Source organism: Kwoniella mangroviensis, assembly GCF_000507465.2.
Source record: "Kwoniella mangroviensis CBS 8507 chromosome 1 map unlocalized Ctg01, whole genome shotgun sequence".
In the NCBI taxonomy this organism is placed as follows: domain Eukaryota; kingdom Fungi; phylum Basidiomycota; class Tremellomycetes; order Tremellales; family Cryptococcaceae; genus Kwoniella; species Kwoniella mangrovensis.
This window is the reverse complement of record NW_027062533.1, coordinates 4,128,172-4,154,849: the sequence shown is the minus strand read 5'-3', so window position 1 is coordinate 4,154,849 and position 26,678 is coordinate 4,128,172. Positions and strand designations below refer to the sequence as shown.

The 26,678-nt window shown below is 44.0% G+C and overlaps 10 protein-coding genes across 10 annotated transcripts; 7 read left to right on the top strand and 3 right to left on the bottom strand.

Moving 5' to 3' along the window:
• Positions 1-271: 271 nt before the first annotated feature.
• Positions 272-1,754, top strand: I203_101537 (uncharacterized protein; the record flags this gene model as incomplete). The annotated part of the gene is made up of 5 exons (XM_065516905.1): positions 272-403; positions 529-801; positions 875-1,054; positions 1,124-1,456; positions 1,542-1,754. The coding sequence occupies 5 exons, from the start codon at positions 272-274 to the stop codon at positions 1,752-1,754; spliced, it is 1,131 nt and encodes a 376-aa protein (XP_065373723.1).
• Positions 1,755-2,028: 274 nt separating this feature from the next.
• On the bottom strand, positions 2,029-4,640 carry I203_101536 (Grx4 family monothiol glutaredoxin; the record flags this gene model as incomplete). The annotated part of the gene is made up of 4 exons (XM_019148860.1): positions 2,029-2,156; positions 2,232-2,613; positions 4,141-4,215; positions 4,461-4,640. 4 exons carry the CDS (start codon positions 4,638-4,640, stop codon positions 2,029-2,031), a joined length of 765 nt encoding a protein of 254 aa, XP_019001879.1.
• A 485-nt stretch (positions 4,641-5,125) lies between these two features.
• Positions 5,126-7,022, top strand: I203_101535 (peptide chain release factor 1; the record flags this gene model as incomplete). Its single annotated transcript, XM_019148859.2, has 9 exons — positions 5,126-5,143; positions 5,211-5,228; positions 5,296-5,380; positions 5,445-5,523; positions 5,603-5,661; positions 5,727-5,916; positions 5,981-5,996; positions 6,059-6,388; positions 6,486-7,022. The coding sequence occupies 9 exons, from the start codon at positions 5,126-5,128 to the stop codon at positions 7,020-7,022; spliced, it is 1,332 nt and encodes a 443-aa protein (XP_019001878.2).
• Positions 7,023-7,768: 746 nt separating this feature from the next.
• On the top strand, positions 7,769-10,060 carry I203_101534 (uncharacterized protein; the record flags this gene model as incomplete). The annotated part of the gene is made up of 12 exons (XM_019148858.1): positions 7,769-7,950; positions 8,106-8,199; positions 8,297-8,358; positions 8,442-8,503; positions 8,673-8,808; positions 8,889-8,917; positions 8,979-9,099; positions 9,163-9,255; positions 9,339-9,476; positions 9,540-9,638; positions 9,710-9,788; positions 9,875-10,060. 12 exons carry the CDS (start codon positions 7,769-7,771, stop codon positions 10,058-10,060), a joined length of 1,281 nt encoding a protein of 426 aa, XP_019001877.1.
• Positions 10,061-10,579: 519 nt separating this feature from the next.
• On the top strand, positions 10,580-12,321 carry I203_101533 (uncharacterized protein; the record flags this gene model as incomplete). The annotated part of the gene is made up of 8 exons (XM_019148857.1): positions 10,580-10,601; positions 10,802-10,833; positions 10,912-10,998; positions 11,118-11,304; positions 11,391-11,432; positions 11,490-11,598; positions 11,670-11,759; positions 11,832-12,321. 8 exons carry the CDS (start codon positions 10,580-10,582, stop codon positions 12,319-12,321), a joined length of 1,059 nt encoding a protein of 352 aa, XP_019001876.1.
• A 481-nt stretch (positions 12,322-12,802) lies between these two features.
• I203_101532 (uncharacterized protein) lies at positions 12,803-13,308 on the bottom strand (the record flags this gene model as incomplete). Its single annotated transcript, XM_019148856.1, has 2 exons — positions 12,803-12,937; positions 13,048-13,308. The coding sequence occupies 2 exons, from the start codon at positions 13,306-13,308 to the stop codon at positions 12,803-12,805; spliced, it is 396 nt and encodes a 131-aa protein (XP_019001875.1).
• A 343-nt stretch (positions 13,309-13,651) lies between these two features.
• I203_101531 (uncharacterized protein) lies at positions 13,652-14,884 on the top strand (the record flags this gene model as incomplete). Its single annotated transcript, XM_019148855.1, has 6 exons — positions 13,652-14,156; positions 14,239-14,267; positions 14,386-14,460; positions 14,536-14,581; positions 14,650-14,756; positions 14,846-14,884. The coding sequence occupies 6 exons, from the start codon at positions 13,652-13,654 to the stop codon at positions 14,882-14,884; spliced, it is 801 nt and encodes a 266-aa protein (XP_019001874.1).
• Positions 14,885-17,304: 2,420 nt separating this feature from the next.
• Positions 17,305-19,039, top strand: I203_101530 (uncharacterized protein; the record flags this gene model as incomplete). The annotated part of the gene is made up of 4 exons (XM_019148854.1): positions 17,305-17,600; positions 17,668-17,842; positions 17,910-17,982; positions 18,048-19,039. 4 exons carry the CDS (start codon positions 17,305-17,307, stop codon positions 19,037-19,039), a joined length of 1,536 nt encoding a protein of 511 aa, XP_019001873.1.
• A 950-nt stretch (positions 19,040-19,989) lies between these two features.
• I203_101529 (uncharacterized protein) lies at positions 19,990-22,544 on the top strand (the record flags this gene model as incomplete). The annotated part of the gene is made up of 4 exons (XM_019148853.1): positions 19,990-20,277; positions 20,348-22,024; positions 22,081-22,326; positions 22,416-22,544. The coding sequence occupies 4 exons, from the start codon at positions 19,990-19,992 to the stop codon at positions 22,542-22,544; spliced, it is 2,340 nt and encodes a 779-aa protein (XP_019001872.1).
• A 597-nt stretch (positions 22,545-23,141) lies between these two features.
• I203_101528 (uncharacterized protein) lies at positions 23,142-26,124 on the bottom strand (the record flags this gene model as incomplete). The annotated part of the gene is made up of 3 exons (XM_065516904.1): positions 23,142-23,728; positions 23,811-25,820; positions 25,899-26,124. The coding sequence occupies 3 exons, from the start codon at positions 26,122-26,124 to the stop codon at positions 23,142-23,144; spliced, it is 2,823 nt and encodes a 940-aa protein (XP_065373722.1).
• Between the last annotated feature and the right edge of the window lie 554 nt (positions 26,125-26,678).

Below are 26,678 nucleotides of genomic sequence, written 5' to 3'. Positions count from 1 at the left end.
TCTGCTCGCTTGTCTCGGGCGTAGTATTGATTTACTGTGTAGTTGCATGTAGTTGCCATATATATATGCCTCTTTCCGCGAAGACAGAGGTCAAATTGAGGGGATGAAATAAGATAAATTTCGGAAAAGTCAAAGGTCACCGTGGTAGATCAACAACAATAATGTTGTACCTATCTATGCAGCTTGTACCGATCCTATCCTTGCAAGATTGATATCAAGTGATAAATCTTAACTCGATAGGTGGGATCAATACTTACAAAGACTTCTGAAGATGGACGAAGAATCGATGATGACTGCTTCCTCGGAGGGGAATGTCCTAGCTGGACCATCTAGTCTTAGTGGTCCATCTATTGAAAGACCAGAGGGGATGAGTAAGAATGCGATGAAACGAGCAGCGAAGCAGGTGAGTCCATCTTTAAAGATCAAGATAAAGCGGAGGTTCTGCTTTAGATCATAGATTGTGGCTATGATCCGACGCAAAAAGCTGTTGGCTATAACTAATCATTGCATTGATTGTTGAGCATCTAGGCAAAGATGGAAGCTATGAAACCTCTTAAACGCGCTGCCGAGAAAGCACGCCGTAAAGAACGAGCGGCAGAACTTTCCAAGGGATACAAGGATGGTACATTGTCAGAGAAAGATAGGGAGATATATGAGAAGAGGAAAAAATTGGAAAAAGACAGGAAGGCGGAGAAGAAGAAATTTAGAGATAAAGATCATGAAGGTGATGATGTACAAGGGGAATGTTGGAATGGTGGGGTGGTTATTGATTTGGGTTTCGATGAGTTGATGAATGAGCAGGTGAGTGAATTCGGATCGACTCAAAACACATACCCTTTCATGCTAAGTGAAGGTTCCGACCTGTTCGTTGTAGGAAATCAACTCGATGTCATCTCAAATAGGATTCTGTTACTCATCCAATCGAATTGCCCCTAAACCCATTAAATCGATATTACATACTGGGTTCTCACCTGAAAAATCACCTCAATTATGGACCAAGATGATAGATAGGAATTGGGATAGGTGGAGTAGGTCGTATTGGTGGAAAGAAGATGTGGGAGTCTTGCATTCCATGTTGAGTTCGGATGAGGAATCAAAGCGACAGGATAAAATTGGAATGCAGATAGACAATATTCCAGATCAAGAAACTGAAACCGAAGACAAGAGTGATCAAGATAAAAGCTCACAGCTACAGAGTCACTTGACAGGTCCAATCCTTCCACCTGGTCTGACTGCAAACAAACACACCTTGATATATCTAAGTGCCGATGCGGAAGAAGAGTTAGAAACTCTCGACGAATCTCATATATACATCATAGGAGGTATAGTCGATAGGAATCGGTATAAAAACCTATGTCAGAACAAGGCTGAGAAGTTGGGAATAAGGACAGCAAGATTACCAATTGGTAAATTCATTGATAATTTACCTACTAGAAAGGTATTGACTGTTAATCAGGTAAGCGAAGACTTCTTCTCCTCTGTGAAACGTACGATATCAAGGGGAAATCAAGTGCTGAGTCTGATGCCGATAACACATATAGGTATTTGATATTCTCCTTCAATATATCGCGCAGGGAGATTGGCAAAAAGCTTTCGAGACTGTTATACCTCAAAGGAAATTCCATGAATCTAGAAAAGCCAAATCTGAATATAAGAAGAATGGTAATGAGGATGAAGTGAGAGAAGATGATGAGCGAGAACGAAGTGAGGACCGAAATGCGGTGATCGAAGAAGAAAATACGATAAACCAGTAAATTATCATGTCACATATCGATCTGCTCAGTATAAACATCATACCCTGAATCATATATCGATTATATATATAGCATGTATAATATAGCATAACGAGAATCATCCATATCTAATGATCGATAAGAATCATCAACGGATAGATTGATCCAGCTGTTTCACTCTATACACATGTGATATAGCCGTACGTGATGAAATCCAAATCCAAATCCAACTCATTTCGCATGACCTCCCCATGGAGCATCACAGAAATACTCCACAAACCAACTAACGTTAAGATTACTTCTCATCCACTCCATCTTCTGTTTCGCCATTCAAGATCTCTTGGAATTCACCATTCTCAATCATTTCTCTCAAAATATCTAAACCACCTATCAGTTCTCCATTGACTATGATTTGAGGGAAGGCTGTTCAAGAAATCAATCATCGATGAGCCATCAAGATTTCATCATTCATGTAGACGAAAGGATAATTCCACTTACTTGGCCAATCATTAACCTTCTTCAAACCCTGTCTTACATCTTCATCCGAGAGAATATCGAACCAAGCGAATTCTACTCCCTGTTCCCTTAAGAGTCCTACGGTCTGTCTTGAGAATCCACATTTGGGTGAAGTCGGATTACCTTTCATGAACAAAACCACTTTATGCTTGTTCATCAGTTCTTTACATCGAGCTACGATCTCTTCTTCAGTTCGCTGTCTAGGTGTTTCGGTGGGTGCTTGAGGGACCGCATTGGAAGTTGCTAATGGTTGTGTATTTGAGGATGAGGATGAAGTCGAAGTCGATCCGGAAGAATGTTGAGAAAGGAGTGATTGTAATAACGATACGTCGGATCCTGAATGTCTAGCTAATAATGTATGACCCTATACACATAAATTACAATATTGTACAGGAGATGACCGAAATGCAACGGACAGATGAGAAGAGTTCCAATCAGTGTACAAAGTCCATACGAAGGAGATTACATTAGGTACGGTGTGAATGGAGTGGCGTAGGTACACGCGATGATGGATCATCGCCATTTGAAGATGATCCGCAAGGAGGCGGGCAGTTCATATCGATAATGGTCGGAATACGATGTTGGTCATGTTCGGGTTCGAGTTCAACGGCAAGGGTGGATCCACGTCGGGGACCCAGATTGGAAGTCCGACGACGAGGAGAGGGTGACATACCAGTCAGTCCGATTCCAGTACCGGGTTTAGATAACCCACGTGGGGAAGATGAAAGGTTGACAAAAGGAGAAGCGATCGGATATTGAGTTTCAATATCGGGATTTGGTGTGGGTGGGAGAACCAGTAATTGCGAGGGATCCAATATAGGTGGCGAAGGTGGAATTGAATGTAGGTAATCCAATTTATCCAAAGGCGAGGGCATATGCGGTTTGTTTCGTATGATGGATGAATTAGGCGTATTCAGTCCGTTCGAAGCGAGCGATGAGGGCGTGGAAGGTGAAGGTATTTTGACGTTGACGTGCGCAGGGGATGAGTTGGGTGCACGGCCAGTATTTGGTCGTTTGGGTGGTGGATCAATTCCGGGCATGGATGAAGCGGATTGAGCAGGTGTACGAAGTACCCAAGTATTTGCAGAGGAATTTGAGGAGATCGAATTGGTTGGGGAGTTAGACAAGAATTGCAACGGTGTCCGAGGGGTGAATCGTGAAGGTGCGGGAGGTAGTAACGATTTGTTCCCGATAGGTTTGGATGGTGAAGTAGGTGTAGGTGGTTCGTCCATCGGTGCCATATTGATTATAGTGATTCGGTGAACGATATCGGAGGGAGAGGAGCAAGAAACATAAGATTCAGATCGTTAGCAAATGATCTCAGTAGTTGGGGATTGTAGTCAACCCTTGGTAAGGGATGGTAAGTGAAGAGCTGATTTCAAGTCAAGACAGAAATGAAGTACATTTGCCACCTCGCGAAGAAGAGTCGTTTATATATACGACGTGAAGAATGTTCGTTGTGTACCAAGACCTTTCTCTCCCTTCTCTCTATGAGCAGTGTAGAGATGTAGTCATAGCAAAAGAAGGACATACAAAGGACGGTATATCATTGAACGTGTCGGGAGGTCATTATGATGGTAATGGGGGTAATGTCCAAGGAAAGACCGAAAAATGGCTTTTACTTGGACATTTCGATAAAGAACATTGAGGGAAAGAGAGATGAAAAGAGGGACGGAGAATCGTTGGAGATAGAAAATCAAATGGAAGACGACAAGAAGTACAAGCATCATTGAATTCCAGACTATTTTTTCTGTTTGCTATTGCTATCGTCGTTGTTTCCCATTGGAAATAGAAAAAGAAAGGGAATGCGACGAAACGATATTGGGAGGTGAGAGCGAATAGAAGGCGCAAGACAAGCGAAAGCGAGGGAGGGAAGGAAAGTCCGACTCACACGTAAGAGGAGGAATGAGGGTACAGCCTCAATATCAAATGATTCTGAGATATCAGATAATTCTTCAGCTTCAATCTAATCGAGATCCAACATGAAACGACCGAGTATATTGCATTTTAGACGATTTTTGTTTCGGGCGAGTGGTCGAATATGAATACGGATATGAGTATGATCACAACATAGAATAAGAAGGTGAGAGCAAGGATGAAAGTTGTCAACGATTAGCATAACTTTTCCTATCGAAAGTTTGGTAGAGTTGTTCTAAAACGTCTACAAGACATGGCGGATGGCAAATGAGAAATGACTGCAGAGATGCTTACGTTCAAGAATAATACCTGAGAAAACTTCTTTGCCTCTTCCTCTATTGACTTGTTGAATGCCTGACAAGGCTCAGCCCATGGTGCCCAGAAGTTCAGACAGGACACTCGGTCCAAGTCTGCTGAAAGGAGGGATTTGAAATGTTCGGGCGAGGTGACTGTGACGAGGTTGTCGGATGACATTGGGGACTGTGTATGCTGGTATGGAGTGGCGATGAGGATGATGTAGGTATCAATGTGGTATATGGCTGTATATCTGATGAGATTGATATGGTTTTTTATCTGATAACTGGTAAGTTAATAATGCTTAGAAATCCTCTCCTCTCCTCTCAGCTTCGTCTCATTACAGCATACATCACACTCCCACTCCTTATGTGGGGAGAGCGGATAATGTATGCATGCGATGTTTCAACTTTTTTCACTTTTGATTGATTCCTCCGCCACTCGTACACACTGATTCAAGGAAAAGCAAAAACCCAACCCAGACCTCACCGTCATGCTGCTTCATTGTTGCCGGCCGCTGTTTATTATCTCGTTCATCTATCAAAACTCAAAAGGCATTTGCCATCTATCATCCCCCACTTTGGACCAGCGGAACAGCTCAAGTGGCGACAAGGTATCTTACGCTCTTATAGAACTCATAGAAAAGGTGAAACAGATCAATCAAAATGTCGAGCGAACAAGAGGTCAGTTTATACATCTCAAAACCTCAATGAAAGGAGGGAATGACTGACATGTATCTGTCTTGCATAGACTGATCAAGCTATCGAGGTGAGCTAGCTCTTCGAAAGCTGACAGTCCCGGAGTAGATTCAGCTAATATGAGATGTGCTATATAGATCTGGAGGCATAGAAAGCTACTCACTATGCTTGCTAATGCTAGAGGTGCCGGTACTTCGTGTATTACCTTAATTCTTCCACCTAGTGAGTCTCGTTGTTCTCGTTCCACTGATATCGTCGTGGTACTCACAATCTGATTTGTTCGCAGGATCCCAGATCTCGCAAGCATCGTCGATGTTGACCACTGAATACGGTACTGCATCCAACATCAAGTCTCGTGTAAATAGGTGCGTACTCTTTTCCATCCCAATATCAGACTTCCTTTGTATGTTGTATGGCCATACAAAACTTACATTCTCTTCATAGGTTATCGGTGTTATCTGCTATCACATCTACGCAACAGAAGCTGAAATTATACAATCGAGGTTAGCTTCCGTTTCTCGTTGGATACCCTTCATGTGTTAGCTAACAGTCTAAACCATCTATACAGTTCCCGATAACGGTTTATGTGTTTTCGTCGGTACTGTTCTGAACGATGAAGGAAAAGAAAAGAAGATTTCATTCGCTTTGGAACCTTTCAAGCCTATCAACACCTCTTTGTACATGTGTGATAGTAGATTCCACGTAGAGGCTTTAGAAGAATTGTTAGAGAATGATTCTAAATGGGGTTTCATCATCATGTAAGTCAACATCGTCAAGCATCGAGTCACATTCAGCTGATACATCATCGGTCCGATTGTGTAGTGATGGTAATGGAGCTGTGAGTCATCTCAAGCTGTGTTCTTCTGGTGAAGACTCAAGCTGATAGTGATGGTCATATAGTTGTTCGGTACATTATCAGGTAACACCCGAGATGTCATCCATAAATTCACTGTCGATCTACCAAAGAAACATGGTCGAGGTGGTCAATCCGCATTACGTTTCTCACGTCTTCGAGAGGAAGCCCGACGAAATTATGTTAGAAAAGTAGCTGAATTGGCTGTTCAACACTTCATCACTGCCGATAAAGTCAATGTAGCCGGTTTGGTCTTGGCAGGTAGTGCCGAATTGAAAACGGATTTGAGTGGAAGTGACTTGTTCGATCCTAGGTTGTTGGCTAAGGTAGTTAAGATTGTGGATGTGTCTTATGGTGGTGAGAATGGTTTCAACCAGGTGAGCTCATTTCCCCTGGCATAGACTATCTTCCTTTACTTCGACCAAGTTTGCAGTATCTCTCAAGCGGCCTTACTGATATGTAATTCTATTTTAGGCCATTGAACTTGCCGCCGACTCCCTTGCCAACGTGAAATTCGTCCAAGAAAAACGACTTATCCAGAAATACTTTGACGAAATCGCTCTCGATACTGGAAAATACTGTTTCGGTATCACCGATACGCTCAAAGCTTTAGATATGGGTGCTGTGGAAACTTTGATCGTATGGGAACAGTTGGACGTCATCCGAAACACTTTGAGAAACGCTGCTGGAGAAGAAGTGATTGTCTTCGCTTCACCAAATGATAAAGATCGAGAGAAGTTTATCGACAAATCGACTGGAACCGAGATGGAATCTGCTGCCGATCCTCAACCACTCTTAGAATGGTTCGCGGAGAAATACAAAGAGTTTGGAGCTACTTTGGAATTTGTGACTAACAAATCTCAAGAAGGTTCACAATTTGTTAAAGGTTTCGGAGGGATTGGTGGTATTTTGAGATATAAGGTGGATTTCACTGAATTGGGTGATTTGGATGATGAAGATGATGAATTTTATGGATCTGATGAGGATAGTGGTGAGTCATACCTGTCATAATTTACATACAATTCACACACATCTCGCTGATGATCTTAATGCACTGTAGACATCTAACGATGTTCTTGGGACGTATACGTATATGTCCCACTCTGCTTCAGCGCCAAGAGTAAAGTTGGTATGATGCAAGGAAGTATGAGTGGGATGAACTTGGGAAGATGCGGATGGAGATCGGGGGGATGGATAAGATCAGACTAGATGATATCACCGAATTCTTCTACCGGATCAATCTCATTTGACAAACATGGAAAGGAGGGAAGAAACGAAAACAAAAAACGATTGATATCATTCTAGCATGAGGTTTATCAGAATATGTATATAGAATTTTCATCAATGAACACGATGAATATGTTAATTTTTCCCCTTCATTCTGGTTATTTTCTATCATGTATCTCATGATTATTCACATACATCTATGGTAGCCGTTCGCGGGATATCCGTACTCATGACAACTACTCTAGCTAGCCGTTCTTTACGGTTGAAAGGGAAATATGGTGCCACGTGCGCATCGGATTGAACCGAGATAACGATTGATGAGGTGAGATGAGATGTGACATGTGAGAGGATCAACCCATTGGACATCCTTCATCCTCTACCATCCAACAACCACTCGAATATCGACAACGACACTAACACTTTGTCCTCTCAAGTGGACAGAGAGTCACGATTGCCCACTTCGCTTTCCATACGACACTCCTTGAGGCATCTCATTGCTTGACAGTAAAGTCGTCAATACCAACAACCATATGTCATCTCAACCTCTTCTCCCACATGATCGACTTGATCTCTCTTCTCCACCTCGAAGGAAGTTGATCCTCACCACCATCCTCATACCTATCCTACTCATCGGTGGAATCATATTCGTATCTATCAAAGGCGATGGTGTACCGAAAGATAATTTGGGTTTGGCGAGGTATTATCTGAAAGGGTGAGTCTAAACTTGTACAACTTTGAGCTTCATCATACCTCTTATGTCAAACAGCCATACCCCCTCATATGCCCACTTATTATATTAACTTTATATCGTTCAATCCACATGATGGTAGAGAAAGGTCACGCTGACTGTTGACTATGATACTTCAGTTCGCCAGTAATTGACGGTCACATAGATTTACCTGAATTCGCGAGAGCGTTTTATGGTAACAATATCTCGGCATTTGATCTGAACAAACCTACTGTGAGTCGAAACAAATACAGAAGAGTTACAAATATAGTGCATTACGCGAATCGCTTAAGAAGATTGCAAGCTGATACTTTCGAAATACCACTCATAGAAAGGACATGTTGATATCCCAAGGATAAGAGAAGGTTCCCTGGGCGCTTTCTTCTGGTCAATGTGAGTTTTGGGCTTTTGAGTCTTAAGTTATAATCTTCTCCACTGATGACTTGGCTCGACTGATATATCATTTTCAACTCTAGCTTCGTGGAATGTAGAGATGATCATGGAAAGGACTTCTTAAATCCCACTTTCCAAGTCCGAGGTGAGTGGCTTTTACTTACTGTAATGAACTAAAAAACAACTCGTCGTTCTTACTTCATCGGGGGAGATATACATCCAAGCCCATGGCTTTATCTGCACATATACAGCTCCAACGGGAGATGGATCAAACCAGATAAACAAGCTAATATACTTCTTTGCATACATCGTAGACACCCTCGAGCAGATCGACGTTTCTTTCAACCTCATTGAAAAGTACTCTGATACACTCGCGTTCGCTTCTACTGCGGACGAAGTTGATGTGGCTATCAAGGAAGGCAAAGTAGCTAGTATGTTTGGATTGGAGGGGTGAGTCGATTCGAGTCTCCTCTTCTGTTCATCCAACCAGCTGTAACAAGAATTGACGTGCTGATACTTGTTGAGCTCAGTGGGCATATGTTGGGCAATTCACTTGCTGGTAAATTGGCTGTTCCCCTTTATTCAATGTGATGAACCCTTCAGCTGATCTTCTCTCATAGTCCTTCGAACATTCCATAAACTTGGTGTCAGGTATATGACCCTCACACACAGCTGTAATAATGCTTTTGCCGACTCGGCTGGTATATTCGAAAGTGTCGAAGAGAGATGGGGAGGATTATCGTAAGTTACGCCTAGTAACAGGACAAAGGGAGAAGAAACATGCTGACTTGGAGATGGTCACAGAAAATTCGGTAGAGCACTTGTACCAGAGATGAACCGATTAGGTGTAATTGTGGATCTCAGTCATGTATCGGACAAAACGGCTTTACAAGCTCTGTAAGCGTTTTTCAATGGTTTTTGGTTATCACCATGATACTGCTCCTCGTACTTCGCACTAATGCTTGGACTTCATACATCAGCTCGATCACGAGGGCCCCCGTCATGCTCTCCCATTCAGCCGCAAGACACTTCAACAACATGTCGAGAAACGTTCCTGATAATATCTTGTCTAAGATCGGTAGAGGTAAAAACCAAGTTGACGGAGTAGTCATGGTCAAGTAAGTATACGTATCTATCTGTATCTTTCAAGTATGGCTGATTTGTTCTATTGTATTCGCTAGCTTCTTCCCCGTTTTCGCTTCTGCCAATCCTGATGAAGTGGACGTATCCTATATTGCGGATGAGATTGAATATATCGTCGAGAAGACTGGTAAACACCAGTAAGCTCGTCTTCTTCTCCTATCGCCGGACTTATGCTAGGCATACTGTGTTGACTCTCGTGGGTACACAGCGTCGGTATAGGATCAGATTACGATGGGATTGAGACCACTCCCAAAGGGTTAGAGGATGTATCGAAATATCCATATCTGGTGAGTGCATTCACAATCTGTTTCTTCTGCCTTAAATGATAGAATGTTTACTGATATGGTGATATTGGATTGTTCGTATATGATAGTTCGCAGAATTGATCAAAAGAGGATGGACAGAACATGAACTCTCGCTCCTTGCTGGAGGGAACTTCCTGAGAGTGTTCAGGGGTGTAGAGGAGGTTTCAAGGAAACTGAAAAATGATGGTTGGAAACCTAGTTTGACGATTTATGAGAAACGAAGGGATTTAGATCCTGTAGAATGGGAGTTATAGGTAGATATGTTGAGATAGGATAGGCCGGAATAGTCAAGAATCGTGTCTCTGTCTTGTGCATAGAGTATAATGATGAACAACACATGGGCCGAGCATGATAACTTCATTCAAGTCGATATCTCACTGGGTTGCAATTCCTTCCATATGGCATCTTCCCTCAGCATCTAATCTGATCCATCTCTTCCTTTTCATCGTGTGTCCACGTGGGATGCCGTCACTAGTGGAGGAGTAAGGGCCGGCCCGGTCCTTCAGGATATTGACGGTCGGGCCGAACTACCGACTGATCAAGTTTCTGTGTGACGTTTTCCACCTAGGTAGATTTGGTGTGGAGAGATGCATCGATCCAGCTGGGTGGGTGTGAGATATGGACAGGTGGACGTAGAGAGACCCGAAATAAATCATTCATTAAGCTGGAACATCAGAAATTTTCTTTCTACTTTACTCTTCTTCATTCACTCGAGCTCTCTTTTCAGTCTTTCTGTTATCTTATCGAAACATCTAAGATATACACTAAACAAAATGACCATCACTCACGCTACCGGTAAGTCCTCTTTACATCTTTGAGCTATCTAGCCAGGGCAAGAAGGCAAAAAGAAAAGAGTGAGATGAGATGATATTTATATGTCTTGTTTTTGTGGATCGTGATCCCGGAGATGGGGGATCGAAGAGTACCCGATAGATCATCTTGACCATATGTGATATCATATCGACTGACTGTGTCTTATCTCATCATTTCTTCAGGTTACGCCATCAAGGATCCAAAGGATTACCTTGTAAGTCCTGGATATTACACCCCTTGAGGATTCCAGTTCATCGATATTGACTTTGGTCTATTTCCATTCCGTTGATAGAACTTCGAACTTACCAAATACGAACTCGAACCTCTCGAAGATGATCGAATCACTGTCGCTGTAGAGTGCTGTGGTGTATGCGGATCAGTAAGTGTTTTGCTCTCATGCATTGTAATATCGATGAAGAAATCGATTTTTTTGCAACACTGTCATCGGATACCAAAACACACCCTTGCGCGAATCGACTAATGATATTATGTTAATAGGACCACCACACAATCTCAGGAGGATGGGGTCCCTTCCTCACCAAATTCGTAGTTACAGGACACGAAGTTATTGGAAAAGTCGTTGAAGTCGGATCTAAAGTATCTGAATTCAAGGTTGGTCAGAGAGTCGGTGTGGGAGCTCAGGTAGGATGTTGTGGGAAATGTAAATCTTGTAAAGGTACCAATGGTGAGTTGCTAAAAGCTCCGTATCCATAATATACGGTAAATTACAAGTGCAGCGACTCTCACTCACACTTGTGATTTGCTTTACAGAACAATACTGTCAACAACCCGTTCACGGTTACAACACTCTCTGTAAGTTGTTTCATCGCATTCATAAAGACGATCGCTTATTCTACTCTGATGCCACAGGGTACGACAACCACGAACACCAAGGTGGTTACTCCACTCACGTCAGAGCTCAAGAGCGATTCGTCTTCCCCATCCCTGACGAGCTCGCTTCTACCGATGCTGCCTCTATGTGAGTTACACCATCAATGTTGCTATGATATGGCAAATCGATCGAACTGATAACCTGCCCATCATGTACAGGCTGTGTGGTGGTCTTACCGTCTTCTCTCCTCTTGTAAGAAACGGGGCCGGACCCGGTAAGAAAGTTGGTGTTGTTGGTCTTGGTGGACTGTAAGTTGGACTATCTAGTTCTTTTTAGATGATCATGTCGCTGACGGCTTCTCTCTTTCTTTGGATGGTCAGTGGCCACTATGCCGTTCTCTTTGGTTCAGCTCTTGGAGCAGAAGTGACTGTCTTCTCTCGATCAGACGCCAAGAAAGAAGACGCCTTGAAGATGGGTGCTAAGCGATTCATCGCTACCACCGAAGGTTTCCATAAAGATCTTCAATTCGAATTCGACTTAATCATCGTTACAGCTTCTTCATCGAAATTACCGCTCGACGAACTGTTGTCCACTTTGGACGTTGAGAAGAAATTGGTCTTTGTTGGTATGCCCGAAGATGGATTATCAAACATCACTTCTCAAACTCTTAGTGGTAATGCTGCCGCATTAGCATCTTCTCATTTGGGTAATAAACAGGAAGTCAAACAGATGTTACAACTTGCTGTCGACAAACAGGTTAAACCTTGGGTCAACATCTTGCAAATGAAAGATGCTGCCAAAGCCATCAAGGCTGTTGAAGAAAATACTGTAAGATACAGATCAGTTCTCTTGCAAGATATCAACGCTTAGGTAGAGGAAACCGGGTAAGGGGATTTTGGTTCGTAGTTGTTATAGTGAAGTGAACATATATATTCAGCATGTATCGATGATAGCAAGCATAAATATGGGTAGATCGTCCATGGTGTTGACTGTGAAGTACGTTGGCCCGTAGACTGTTAAGATCATCTTCCGCTCGTTGAAACCTGACGCGAAGCATTGAGCATTCGATCTGATTTCGGCTGATGATTGCACGTCAAGGCCAAGGAAGGGAAAATGCAGATCAATCGGAGAAGTGCAAATTTATGACATATCGTTTGTCTAAAGAATGCTACAGAAATACAAGGTTTGGTATGAACAGTCCTTTCGTATAACGTTGAGATTTTTGGTATAGCTTGTATATGGAGATCCCGTTATACCAATCCGTCAATTACCCATACCCAAAGCGACAATGGTCCAGATCAGATCGAGAATCATCCTTCGACCGCCGCTGTCCATCTTGTCGTACCCAAACTCAACGTCCACTACTACCACCTCCACTAACAGCTCTCCAGGCATCCGCCTTGTCCTTATTCCCACTTCGTTCAGCGGCGTCTATCGTCGCTTGTCGACGGAGTTCGAGCGTTCGTCGTTTATTGAAGTAGTCGATCTGCAAACAGTGGATATGGTTCACATGAACTCCATTGATCCTGCGTATCCAGCGAGCAGAGTGTAGAAGGTACTCTAGACCGACCATCGCCGAAGTCAAAAATCACTTACCCATGCTTTACCACAATCCTGCTCATACTTCCCCCTCTCTCCTCCGCAAACATTGATTATTTCTTTCCCCTTCGCATCTTTCTGTATTTCATCTCCTGCCTGAAGGACATTGTTCTTATCTAGACACCCGAAATACAAGTCTCGAGAGGTCCAACAGGCTTTCCTCTCCTCTCGAGTAGGGGCTGGTCGTTCTATGCCTTCGTTCGTGGTCGATGAAGAGGAGGACGAGGAGGAAGAGGAAGAGCCGAAGCCGAATACCATATCTGCTTGTGAGACTTTATTAACGTTGTGTTTTTACCAAATAATGTTCAAAGGACGATGAGAATACTGGATGATGACCTGGTCAATTTGAGTGTATCTCTTAGAAGCTCAGAGGCAACCCATCGATGATGAGGATCGAACTTTTGAGATTGCTTTTCCGGTGAAGGAACCAACGGAATCAATTTGCCCATAGTTTAAAGTGATGACGTCGAAAGCTATTCACGGGCCGAGAGGATGAGGAAGGAGATGGAGATGATGAGGGATGAGAGATGAGGGATGATTATGTGACTAACTGTCTATCATGGGACACTCAGCCAAATCGCATTAGGACCAATGATGTGAGATGTCTACGGCACAACCTCCTTCTTCTTCGATTAACACTGTGACAGGGACAAATGATGCTGGACCATCGACCTCTGCCAACACCTTACTTCTCCTTCCCCCTTCCCCAACGTCCTCTTGTTCGTCTTTAACGTCCGACGAAGTGACATTCGATCATCTAGCTTCTGTTCATCCGCAACCTCAAAGTCAAGACTCTCCATCTGGTGATGTGCACAAACCGAAACCACCCATATTGGGTTTAAGGGATCTAGTAAAAATGCATCGAGCTGAAAAGGTTCATAAACAACAATCGCTTTCGTCCACTGCTCCCATATCGCCCAATACGATTGAGATTCGAGATGAACTTCCACCCTCGTACGTCGAGAACGAAGTTAGAAATGTGGAAGGAGGAAGAGGTGGTATAAGTGATACACCTGAAGTGTTCGCTAGACAGGTAGTCATTAGAGGTTGGAAAGTCGTAGGAGGCAAGGATTGGAAGGATGTAGCGAAACTTGGTGCTTATGTCGGTGAGTACTGAATCGAGCAAAGTGGTCTCTCATTCGTAAATCCATGCAAGAAATGGTAATTGATCATCCTTGTTTGACATAGTGTACGAGATAGATATCAGTCTTAGGAATGTACGTAGATAGTTATACCTGCTCCAACTCAAACTGATCCTGCCTTCAAGCAAAGGTGTCAATCGGTCTGAACCAGCTTAGATCCATGTCTATATAGCTGATTTATTGATACGTACAGGGCGGTAATATAGAGATCCTTCGTCGCTATACGGACTTTGTGAACCTTCGCAATGCCCTAAAAGTCAAATATCCTGTATGTAACAATTCTTCCTAATATCCCATCCCAGACTATACCACTTTGCTGACGTTGGTTATGAATCATTAACAGACTCTGAAAGATGCTATACCTCAATTACCAGGGAAAGCTCACTTCTGTAAGTCCCCTACACTTGTCCTCAACAGCCTTAGCTTTCTGGCTGACCAACGGTCCATGGACAAATAGCCAAATTCTCACCTGAATTTCTTGAACAACGTCAACCCCGCTTGCAGCGTTTCCTAAGGAGTGTCGTCCTCCATCCAGAGATGGGTAAAGGTGGTGAAAACTCTATAGTAGGCAAATGGATTATGCGGAAAGGTATGTCTTTCAATGTTCAATGTCGAGAGATACGCTCCTCGTCTAACAATTGTATCTTATACAGGAGGATGAATGGAGAGTATGCTTCTTTGCCCGTTTGTAAATATTTTGTAGGATCTAAGGGCGAATTCATTATTGCAGGATTTGAAAGGTTTACTCATGTGTCTGTATCTGTATTGCTGTTGTACTGCATGGATTGGTACGGTTCATATCGCTTGTCGAACCCATGGAGAACGTATCAAACTCGACTATACGGAGCGTTTGTCACAGTATTATTGATGATTCTGGTTGTCAATAATTTGATGACCTCGCAGACGCGATGATCAAGCTGGGAATACCGTACAATAGCTCCCTGAGAAAGCCTTCAAGGATGACATGTGGAGCACAGTGGACAACGTGAAGCATCACGTGCGATTCCGCAACTCGGTTTTCTTCAGGCGAGTCACTATTCGCTTGCCTTTCTAGTCCCTAATCATCACCAGTTGGTCCAGGACAGGTCCTGCCTTTGCAACTCACGTGAGACACCGCCACTTCTAAATGAACCCTCATTCCATATGACTCATATCCCAGTGAAAGCCACAGAGGTCATTGACGATACTTTCCCATGGAATCCCTATCAACGCTGTGATGCATACACATCGTGAAAGAATGTGAGCAGGAATGCGAGGAAGGCATGAAACGGTCAACATGGTGATTGTCAGAATTTTGAGTTTGACTTTGTTGTCGTTAATTACAGTGGGGCGCGGGTCAGCTTACAGTTAATTAATTAGGGTAAATAACAAAGGAATGAAATTAAGGATCTTTCGAGGAAGCTTAAACCTTACTCCATCTTTATTTGTTCACAGCTATGAGCGAAGGGAGGGGAGGGGATAAATCAAGTCACTTAGTGCATATAGCAGCCGCTTGATAGTTATGTACTATCTCTGATCAATATTGATCTCCTAAGCTAGTTTCTATTGACATCGTCCTCTGAAATGACTTTCTTGTACATGGGAGCGACTGAAAAAAATCCCAGTAATTTGCAAGCTCGTTGATTTTCTCGCAGCATACAGCACAGTCAGACAGGGCGGAAGTTCGCCCCTTCTCTCTATTCTGGCGACATAACGTACGTCGGAAGGATTCGTATGCCAAGACGGTGGAGAACGGAGAAAAACAGGAAACTTCAAGTTTCATGCTATTCGATCATCCCCTTACTTTGGGATTCCAGCGGATTAGCAATTCCTCCTAGTTCAGGTATGAGGACGGGATAGTGGCAGATTGAGCGAGCAGGTTACACAAACAACCAAACAATCCACAAAATGGAATAAACATCGACATGTGAGAATATATAACGTGAAGTTAGGGGGCAAGATAGTCTAGATTATCAGTACAACGCATGTGAAGCTCTTCAGTCGGAACAGGGGTCCAGAAGAGATCGCGCAAGTCGATCATCTGACCAGGGATGATCTGATGAACTTTCCATTACCTCACTTCTCAGACATACTCAAGGGACTGGGACGCAATATTCTCTGAAGGGAATCAACAGGACAAGCTCATTAGCAGGGATGACTCGAGGCGAGAGTACGTTCTGAGATCATGTCGATTCTCTCAAGAGAGTTTATGACTACAAAGTTCAAATCAAGCACCGGAACGAAGCCGACCGAAGAATGAGACAACCTTTAATCTCGAAGCTACACAATTGCCAATGGACCGCCAGAAGAGGTAGTGAATTCTCGATTCCCACTAACCACCGGGCGATCTTCCGTTGGCTCTTTCAGTAACTGCCTTGGAGAAACCGGGAGGCCTCGACAGGTGATGTCTACAGCCGAGACTGACCGGTCGTTAGACTGTTTTGACTTTCGCACAACAAACACTTTGATCAACAAACAAACAACTTGTCTTTCCCAATACACATATTATCTCTGGGTGAGCCGAGCAGGACGAACAAACGGTATGATGTGAGTGGCTTGAATATGCTTTATCGAGAGTCTCGGCAAGATAAGAATGTCAGATATCCCTTACCTCTGGTGATGAAGACTTCCTTGGGATTTGATGCTGTTCAATGACTTGCGATACGAAGAAAAGTCATTTGCGATTGAGACATATCAAAAGTCTTTCTGGGAGAGTTTGAATCTGATTAAATTTGAGAAGGAACGAGGGCTTACATGATAGACGTTCATCCTTGGAGAAGGCTGAATCACTAGTATCTCAATGACATCTCTCAATGACAGGGATGTCGAAGACAAACAACTTCGCTCAACATGTAGTTGTCGGAAGAGGACGGATGGATATCTGGCTGGAAGAAAGGTATAAATAGGTCACTTTCCACGACGAAATCATCAACGATTCCTCTTCACAACAACATCTTTCCATTCTCTTTCTTCTCTTCCCCACACAGCTCACAGTCAGTAATCTTTCCCTTCTCGTTCATTCCTTTCTGTAGCTTCTTATATATATAGCTTTGTTCATATACCTATACTAACCTAAACTTGACCTTACTTGAATCATTCATCTTGATTGTTTACGACTTTTAATCATTTCGATATGAAGTTTTCACCCTCATTCGCTTTTGTAGCTTTAGCCACTTTGGCTTCTTCCGCTTCTGCTAAATCCTCCCGTCGAGGAGCAGACTTCACTCCCAACAATGGTCTTCACAGATTGGCTTCCCGACAAGTCGTGACTGCCAACATATGTGAAAATATCCCACTAGATGTCCCCTTGGACGTAGCCGTCTGTCAAGATACCGATGGTAACGATGTAACCATTGTCCCGGGACTTGACCTCACTGGTCTTGTCTGTTCGCTCACCGGTGCTTCTATCAATGTTGAAGTCAGCACTGGGTAAGTCAATGAATCCTTCTTCTTTGTGGGTAACGCTCGATGGATACTGATTTCAGGCTCTCTCCAGTATCTGTCTTTGTCTCGCTGCCGGTGTCTTGACCGACGACTCCATTGCCGACATCCGTGGTCTCGTCGATATTGGAGGAACCAACATCGATCTCTTGCTCACCGACGTTCAAGGCCTCACTGGTTACACGGTTGATACCCTTGTTGACGCGCTCATTGGTGATGCCACTACGGTTGTGAGTGATCTGTTATTTCCCATTCGATCACCCTAAAGCTGAATGAATCGTTTTTGTCCGTCTCTAGTTGAGCGCTAGTACCACCGACTGTGTCTACCCTGATGGTGCCACTCCCAACTCCTGTGAAGCTTGTACTTTTGGTAAGCCATCTGCCTCAATTGAACAACATCTTCATTGGGCTGACGATACCTTCGTGCTTTGTTAGACTGTCCTGAAGGAGAAGCCGTATGCGGTGACCAATGTATCGCCGAAGGTGATACCTGTGCCTCTGGTATCGCCAGACGAAAGCGCGGATTACTCGGTGGTAACGCCAACTTCCTCTGCACCAAGGGTCAAACCGCCTGTGCCATCCCCTCTTCCCGATTTTTCACTCACGGAGGCTACGAATGTGTCGATACCCATGCCGATGTTGAGTCATGTGGTGGATGCACATTCGCCTTCCCCGGTCAAACCCAAGGTCAAGATTGTACTGCTCTACCCAACGCTATCGATGTCGCTTGTAACGCTGGTTCGTGTGTTGTCCAACAATGCGCTAAAGGATTTGAACCCAACTTCTACCAATCTGGATGTGTTCCCCTCGGCTCCTACTTGGGGTTCACCATTGCTAAACGAACCGAAGGTATCGACCTCAAGCTTTCTCATTTAACCGACCTAATCAAGAACCTCACCGGTGTCAACGTTGACCCAAAGGTCATCGAACTCGATCTCCTCAAGGATGATGTCCTCAACATCGAGAAGAGAGATATCACCCTCAACCTAGACTCATTGACTGGTCTTATCAAGAACCTTACTGGTGTCGATGTCGATGTCAAACAGATTGACTTGGACCTTCTCAAAGGTGATTTACTCAACGTTGAAAAGAGGTCCACCGAAGATGCACCCATCGTCAACCTCGATCTTGAATCCATCACTGAGCTCCTTGGTATCAACCTGAACGATATTGATGTCGAGCTTTTCAAAGCTAAACTCGCAAAGATCCAAAAGAGAACCGACGACTCACCCATTTTGACCTTGGACCTCGAATCCATCACTGGACTCCTCGGGGTAGACCTCAACGATATCGATGTTGAGCTGCTCAAGGCTAAGCTGGCCAAGATCCAGAAGAAATCCGACATCGTCAGTGAAATGGTCGGCGAACCTCTCGCCAATCTCCGACTCAACGGCGACAAACTCCTGGACGTCAACGGCCTTCTTTAAGCACCGAACGAAGGGATAAAGAGGTTGAAAATCACCCTTCTTGGAGGTGAATTCAGTATTTTAGTTGAAGAATACCATGATAATAAATGGTATTTCGGCGGCTAATTATATCAAGGACAGGACAGTAATTTTCTTTTGACTTCATACCTTTTTTTTTTTTTTCCGGAATTCTGTTTCTGCTTTTTCGTTTTACGACTCATTTATCTCTATCATACGCATATACACGGACTATAAGGGTTCGATTATAATTACTGTATTTTAATTGGGAATACCATAATGTATATATGGACAATGCATTGCTATAACACCTAGTTGCATTCGTAACATATTTTTCGGGCCATTGTGGCACATGGTCTGGCTCATCGTGTACTGACAGGTTTTAACACGCGGTGTGCACATGAGTATTGTACATGCAGCAGAAGGTTAGGCATTCAATATGGTTTTTCATGGCCAAGATTATGCTGTGAGAACAGTACTGTAGTCTCTTTCTTATGCGAAAGTAGGGCGACCACATGTACTGTAGGGACCGAATATTGAGGCTGAATAAGCCAGTTTACCGATCTCTCACGCGCAAAAATTCGATGTCTCACCCAGCCCAGGCTGACACCACGCTATAGGAAAGTATTCAAACTTGCATGACACGCCCGATCCCGGCTTGAATATTCAGAGACACTCATGGCCCCCGAATGAACGAAGCAAGGAATGCATCGTCCGCTGTAGTATTTGGTATATAAGCTCACTGCTGGTGGTCACTTTTGCTAAAAATTCTTCATCCCCTCCTTGGATCACCCAATACACAACTAACGAATTTCACAGTAACGACCCCGACACATTTAACGACCTTGACGACCCACGCTCTTTACGCATCACACGCTCTTTACCAACACACTCATTAACAGTAAAACCCATACCAATACATAAGAAGGACAAATACGAAAACCAAAAACAAGATGAAGACCTCTACCTCTTTTGCCATTCTCGCTCTTCTCGCTAGCGCTGGTACCACCTTTGCTGCTCCCTTGCCCCATCACTCGAATCATAAAGGCTCCGATGTAGAGTCAGGTCATCGAGCAGGGCATCATCACAGTCGTGCTGAACACCCATCCAACCACCATATCCTCGATGCGACCGTCGATGTGGACATGGACACTCAAAGGGGTACATATACCAATGGGAAACATCATCATGCCAGAGCGGACCCTCTTTCAGTCACCAAGCCTCTTTCTGGAGCCTTAGGTGTAAGTATCTTACTGCAGCCTCCTTACTGTGCAAAATTGTCGGTATACTTACATCTGTTGTGTTCAATAGCTCCCCACCAACGGTCATAAGATGGGTAAGACCAAGGGTAATAATGCCAATCAGCCACTCACCAAAACTCTCAGTCCCACATCCGATTCTATCCACGGGTCACTGAAGCCCCTGAATAGTGATACTACCAAAGCTGGTCAACAGCTCAATCATCCTAATTCAGGTGACATCGGTCATTTTGGTAAGACCGCCGACGACGCTTTGGAACCTCAAGAAACCCAAATTATCAAGAACGTCTTACCTCGGGACGTGGTTCCCAGTGCTATAGGTGGCAACAGTGTAACAAAACCCGTTCAAACTGCTGCTACGGGATTAGGAAACAATGTCGCTACTGTCAATAATAATGGCAAGAATGATATCCCAGTTGCTGGCTCCGTTATCAAACCCATTACTTCAGGAAGCCAGGTTGTTCCTGGTGTCACTGGTGGTGACAAAATCGCTCCTCCGACTCTTACATCCACTCTGCTCAACTCGAAAGGCGGGGTACTAGACTTGAATGCTGGACCACTCGTAACCAATGGCGGAGTGGTCGGTACTGCTGGAAAAGCCGTTACTGGCTTGACTGGTACTTTGACCAATGGACAGGGTGCTTTAGTCAACTCTCAAACTGCCACTGGGACAGTTGGTAAAGTACCTGGTACCGTTGGAGGAGTAATCGACTCGGCGAATGTAGATCCGGTTTCCAACCAGGCTTATCAGCTCAACACTGATGATACCGAATCCGATGTGAAGGCTGTCACGGGGAATGGGATGACTCAAGCAAATGACCATGGACCCAAACAGACGAATAAGAAAGTCAACTCGTCTGCATTCAAAGGCGATGGCTTAGATCACCGATTGAACGGACATGGTAGTGATGGGACTAAGGATCGAACTACCGAATTGATCTCGGATAACACATCCAATGTCAAACAGACAAGTCAAGATACCACTGGTATCGATTCTAACAATACATCGAACAATGTCAATCATGTCAACTCCACATTTAATACAGTCACAACTCCTAATGGCAGCTCGTCAACTTCAGGATTGAAGAAGACTAGTGATGGGACTATGAACGCAGTTGACCAATCTACCGATCAAGCTATCCCGTCCAGCTCACAGAAGAATAAAGGTACGCTAGTCACTGCCAATAACGATAATGCCAATGCCAAGATTGTCCAGACTCCTGGGAAGTCCGATAAAGTAGCAGAGACCAATACGAACGATGTGACCGGTTCCAAGTCGAGTGGCGATAATGTGAATATCAAAGTTGCCGTTCCTCAACATCAAGCTACTCAGAATCAAGGAACCACAAGTGGTGGATTGGTAAATAACGGAAATAAGATTGGACCTAATGATCAGCGAGGCAATGTAGTTCAGGAAGTAGGAGATGGCAAAATACTCAAACAGAATATCGTCAATCCTTCTTCTCCTCCTTCTTCTGCCAAACATACCTCCTCTGCCACCAAACCCCATCCGACATCCGCTTCTGTGCATTCCTCCTCCGCTGTGGCATCACACTCTGCGTCCGCCAGTAAAGGTTCAGACCACCCAACCTCGATGAGACCACAGGTATTCGTAGAATACACGAGCTTCGCTTCTTCCCCCAGCTCCACTATCGCCTCTCAATCCGCTTCTGTCCCTTCTACTACTCCCCTCGCTCAAGCACAGGTACACTCGGGTACTATACAAGTGGTAAGTAGTTCTGTTGATTTGATCACCAATGATCATATACTGATATAAACTTTTAGAATAAGAACCAACAATCCGCAACTAACGTTAAACTCCCCTTAACCTCCTCCCTCCACCTGCCACTCCCTTCTACAACCTCCAAAACACTCAAGACAGCTACTACCAAACCTCGTCAAGCGCAAGTGACCTATGGTCAAAAGGGCGAACATGTCGTTGCGTGCGATGGGCAGAAACATCAACCCAACGACATGATTGATGAATGTATCAAAGCTGATCTTTTAGATTTTAAACCTAACCAAACTGAGGTGAGCCCAATCTACACGCTTCATACGGACAGATCCTTAGATAAGCGAGGACCTGGAGCTAACATGATAATTGTTCTCCTGTGATATAGGCCTGTCCGACCGACATGCAACATGACATTCAATATGGGTTATCAACCGATATGTTGAAGAATGATCAACAAGCGAATAAGGAAATTCAGAAATATGTCAGATTATGTTTGAAAGCTAGTGCTCTGTAAAGTAACTTGATTTCAACATGGAGATACAAGTGAACAAATTTTGTATTTCTTGATTTTCTGGTTTCTGTCATGTATCATTGTCATGTATCGGAATGATTGGGTGCGATTTTGGTGGCTTTAAACCACTGGACGTAGCGTAAAACTCTTTATTCGTTGTTTTTTGACGCATAGCTGAATTCAGTCATCACCACTTCATTGCCGAGTAAAACCGCCCTTACAGTACGGTATCGCTCAATACTGGTTCGAATCAGCGAGAGAAATATTTCTGCTAAGACTACCGACTGTCGTCAGTCTGAAGGATCGCCGATTTGTCTTTGTTTATGGTCGTCGGGTATATTGACACTTTCCTGTTATCTCGATCTCACACTGCCATTATACATTAGAGTGTACAGTGAAATGAATGCATGTATCATGTATAGCATGTATGTCGGCGTCGATAATAGTATGAAATCATATAGGCAATGTATATTACCCACATCGTGCATCGTATCGTGTATTACAATCTCCATAGTCGTGTCGAATACCTTTTGTTCCCATAATCAAGTTAATCCATATCCCCCTTTCCAATCTTGATCCTAGTCCTGATTGCTTTCCAAACTACAGCGTCACAGCTTTACTGACATTAGCAGTCCTTCTAACAGTTTCGAATATCCTGAACAAGCTAATAACCATATTTCCCCCATATAGCAACAATGATAATAAACTCAATGCGATCACTCCAGCTTGTCTTCTACAAGCTTCCTTGGCTAGAGGGGCATTGATGATCGTCGAAGGTAAAGTGACGGAAACAGAATGAGAAATGAGTCGAGTCGCATTTGTATTACTATTGGTGGCTGAAGTTACATTTGATAATTCTTTCAATAATATCGAATATTGATCGTTCAAACCTTCTCTCCACCAAGGTGAATCCGAAGTGCATTCCAACGGAGTCGCAATCAGATCATTGGTCGAAAGGGATACAGCAGATGACCAAAGGCCGACAAACAACAGGTCCAAACAGACCCACAACATCTTAGATCGAAGTCCCCATAGACCAATGGGTTTACCGAAATATTCTCGGTAGATCGCCGTGAGAACGTGTAAGATCGTTAAGCAAGAGTACGACATGACCAGTGTGGTTGATGAACCGATTAACCCCGGTACGCGAAGATGTTCCAATTCCTCTCGGATGGTCACTGCTAAACCTATTTATGACCATTCAAAATCAGCCTACATACAAGACCAAATCGCTCAAATGAGAGATTGATAATGGAGAATTTCACTTACCAAGCGAAATGATCACTAGAACCAAATTCACCAACCTGATCCAGATTGTTACTCTTGCATCTAAGAACAACATCCTTCTATATCTTCGTCTCCAATCCGAATCAACTTCTTTAGTTCTTTTCCTCCCCATTTTTTTCTGCTTCTTCCTTTCCTTCCTAGTTGTCCACCAACCTTTCTCACTACCCCTTCGACTCTGAGCCATTGTCGATAAAGTCCCAGTGGTAGTAGCCATCGTATCTTGTCTTTCTAAGTTTTCTCCTCCATTCAACCTTCCTCCAGCTTCCTTCTGAGCTCGACCAGCTTCCCAATTTGACTTCTCCCCTAATCCAGCTCCAGCTCCAGCTCCGGCCGCAGTCGGTTCATCCTCACTTTTTCGATTCCACGGATATCCTTCACCATTCCTGGCACTGGGTGTAAAGCCCAATCCGGACGGTGTGGGAGGTACCAAAGCTTGCCTATATCTCTTTTGCCTCCTTGATTTAGTCCTTTTCGTATTTCCCGCATCAACTTCACCATTTCCGTTTCCATTTCCATTCGCTGCTCCTTGATCAGGTGCGACTTGATCTGCTGTAACGTCCAGCCCAAAATCGCGTCTTTGTGGTGTTATGGGATTTTCCTCACTACCACTACCAATCTCCATTTTTGGTAGGGATTTCTTTGATCTCGATGATTTAGGTCTTGGCGGGGCAGCTGTGGTTGGTGGATAAGGAACAGCAGAGGGGTTATCGTTCTCTTCGTAATATCCATATAAGGCATCTTGCCAACTTCCCGCATGGGGCCAACCCTCTTTCAACCTATTGGTAATCGGAGGGGGTAATTGGATTCTTAACATGTGTGACGAACGTCTTTTCGTCTTGGGTCTAGTGGGCGTCGAGGATGATTCTGCCTCATTCATGTTTGAGACCGATTCACCTGTTCCTGAACGGATCATTTGACTGGACCCATTAGGAGTCGACATGGCAGATGAAGAAGTGGCCATTCCAGGTATAGCAACTGGTTTAGATAAAGATGATTTTACCCTTGATCTCGCCGCCGCAGAAGGTATGACCTCCGTATCGGTCAATGATTCTAATGGTTCGTGGTCTTCATCCGTATCATTCCTTCTAAAGAATCTAGGAAATGTAGGTGCTGTAAGTTGCCGTTTATTCGATCTTCTAGGTGAAAGAGGTTCTCCAGTTGCATCATCTGCTTGAAGGGGATGGCTACTTTCATTGGAAGGTAATCTAGTGCTGATATCGTCGACTAAAGTAGTCATACCCGGACTGGGAGCCTCGACTGTGGGTGAAGTAGGTGCAGATGCCGGACGAGTAGGTACGCTATTAGTGCGTTTTACATTCCCTCCTCCGCCAGGTGGAGCTGGCTCAGTAGCTTGACGGGGGTTATTGATCTTGTCGGAATTTTGACTTGATCGTCTGAAAAAGTGTTGGGTAGAATTGGAGAATCTGATAGGCGCAGGATGAAGTAATTTCATATGTGATGGACCTGATAAACCAGAGGATAAAGTCGTAGAAGGAGATTCAGTAAATCGTTTAAAATTCTTTAATGGAGATGGTGTTGATCCATTTTGTTGTGGCTGGGTATTATTGGGTGTTGAAGTATCTTTTGAACTTCTCCTAGAGGAAGATGAGAAAACACCACTCATCCTATGACTATGCCTTTCCTTGTTTAATGAAAAATAGCTCTCCTTCTCCCTCTCTTTACCTGATTCTCCTTCTGTCATTTCACCTTGATGGTCTCCTTCCTGATTTACCTGTCCCTGTTCTACATCTCTCCCACTCCTATGCAGGTTCTTGGCTCTGAGCTTCGCCATACCCCTCTGAGTGAACGTCCACCACGGAGGCTCATCGTCGCTTGTTTCGTCATCGCTATCTACGGACGAGTCGGACGAGCTAGAATACCTCAATCTACGACGTCGTTTGGGCAGATCAGGGGATAATGTGAGATTTTCAGGATGAGGAAGCGGGGAATGTGCAGGTGAAGGCGGAGTAGGCGGCTCGAATATTGCTGAGGCTGAAATGATCCAAGCAGAAAGCAAAACTTATCAGAATTCGGGAAAGGGTTTCTAGTCAGAGAGAATGTTAGACTTACGAGGTACAGTCCTGACTCTTCTGGCGATTGATCCACCCTCTCTTACACTTCCGCTCATTGGACTCAATGTTCTCATACTATTGTCACCATCTATACGGATTGATGGATCAGGACTCTTGAGTTTCCCATCATCGACTTCTCTCGCTTTGCCCTTGTCAGGTCTAGAACGTGATTCCCTTCTACCCCTTTTATTGGTAGTCGAACTTTCCGCATTGGCACTAGACATCTTCACGCGTACGATAATACCTCAAGCTTGTGAGAAAGTGGTTTTGAAGATGTATGTTGAGTGATGTTATTGTTCAAAGTCTTTGTTGGAAACGAATAAAGGAAGTCTTCGACCAAGATGCCAAGCCCCTTCGATGATCCCGATGGGATAGACACTCTCACTCTTCTTCCCTTCTCGCTTCTTCTATCTTTGAATCTTCACAGATTGATTAACGACCCCCTTGGATTGGCATCAGGTGATGGATGTCACACGATCAAAGCCGATGAAGCGAAGAGATGTGAATTAGTAAGATGTCCTTTGGTCTGATGGGTTGTAGCGCGTTGGGAGTCGGTCGTAAGTTGAAAAAAGCGAACCAAACAACTGAGAGAGGTGGCAAATGCGAAACTGACGATGAACAATGGGACAATTCGATAGAGCGTAGGTGAGACCCAATGGTGATAGCAATGAGATCAAAAAGTATTGGATGATATAGTATGATATACTACGGTATGATCATGCCGAATTCAAGTTGGATGCATCATCTTGAGCCAAAGGTCAATCATGCAAACAATCAA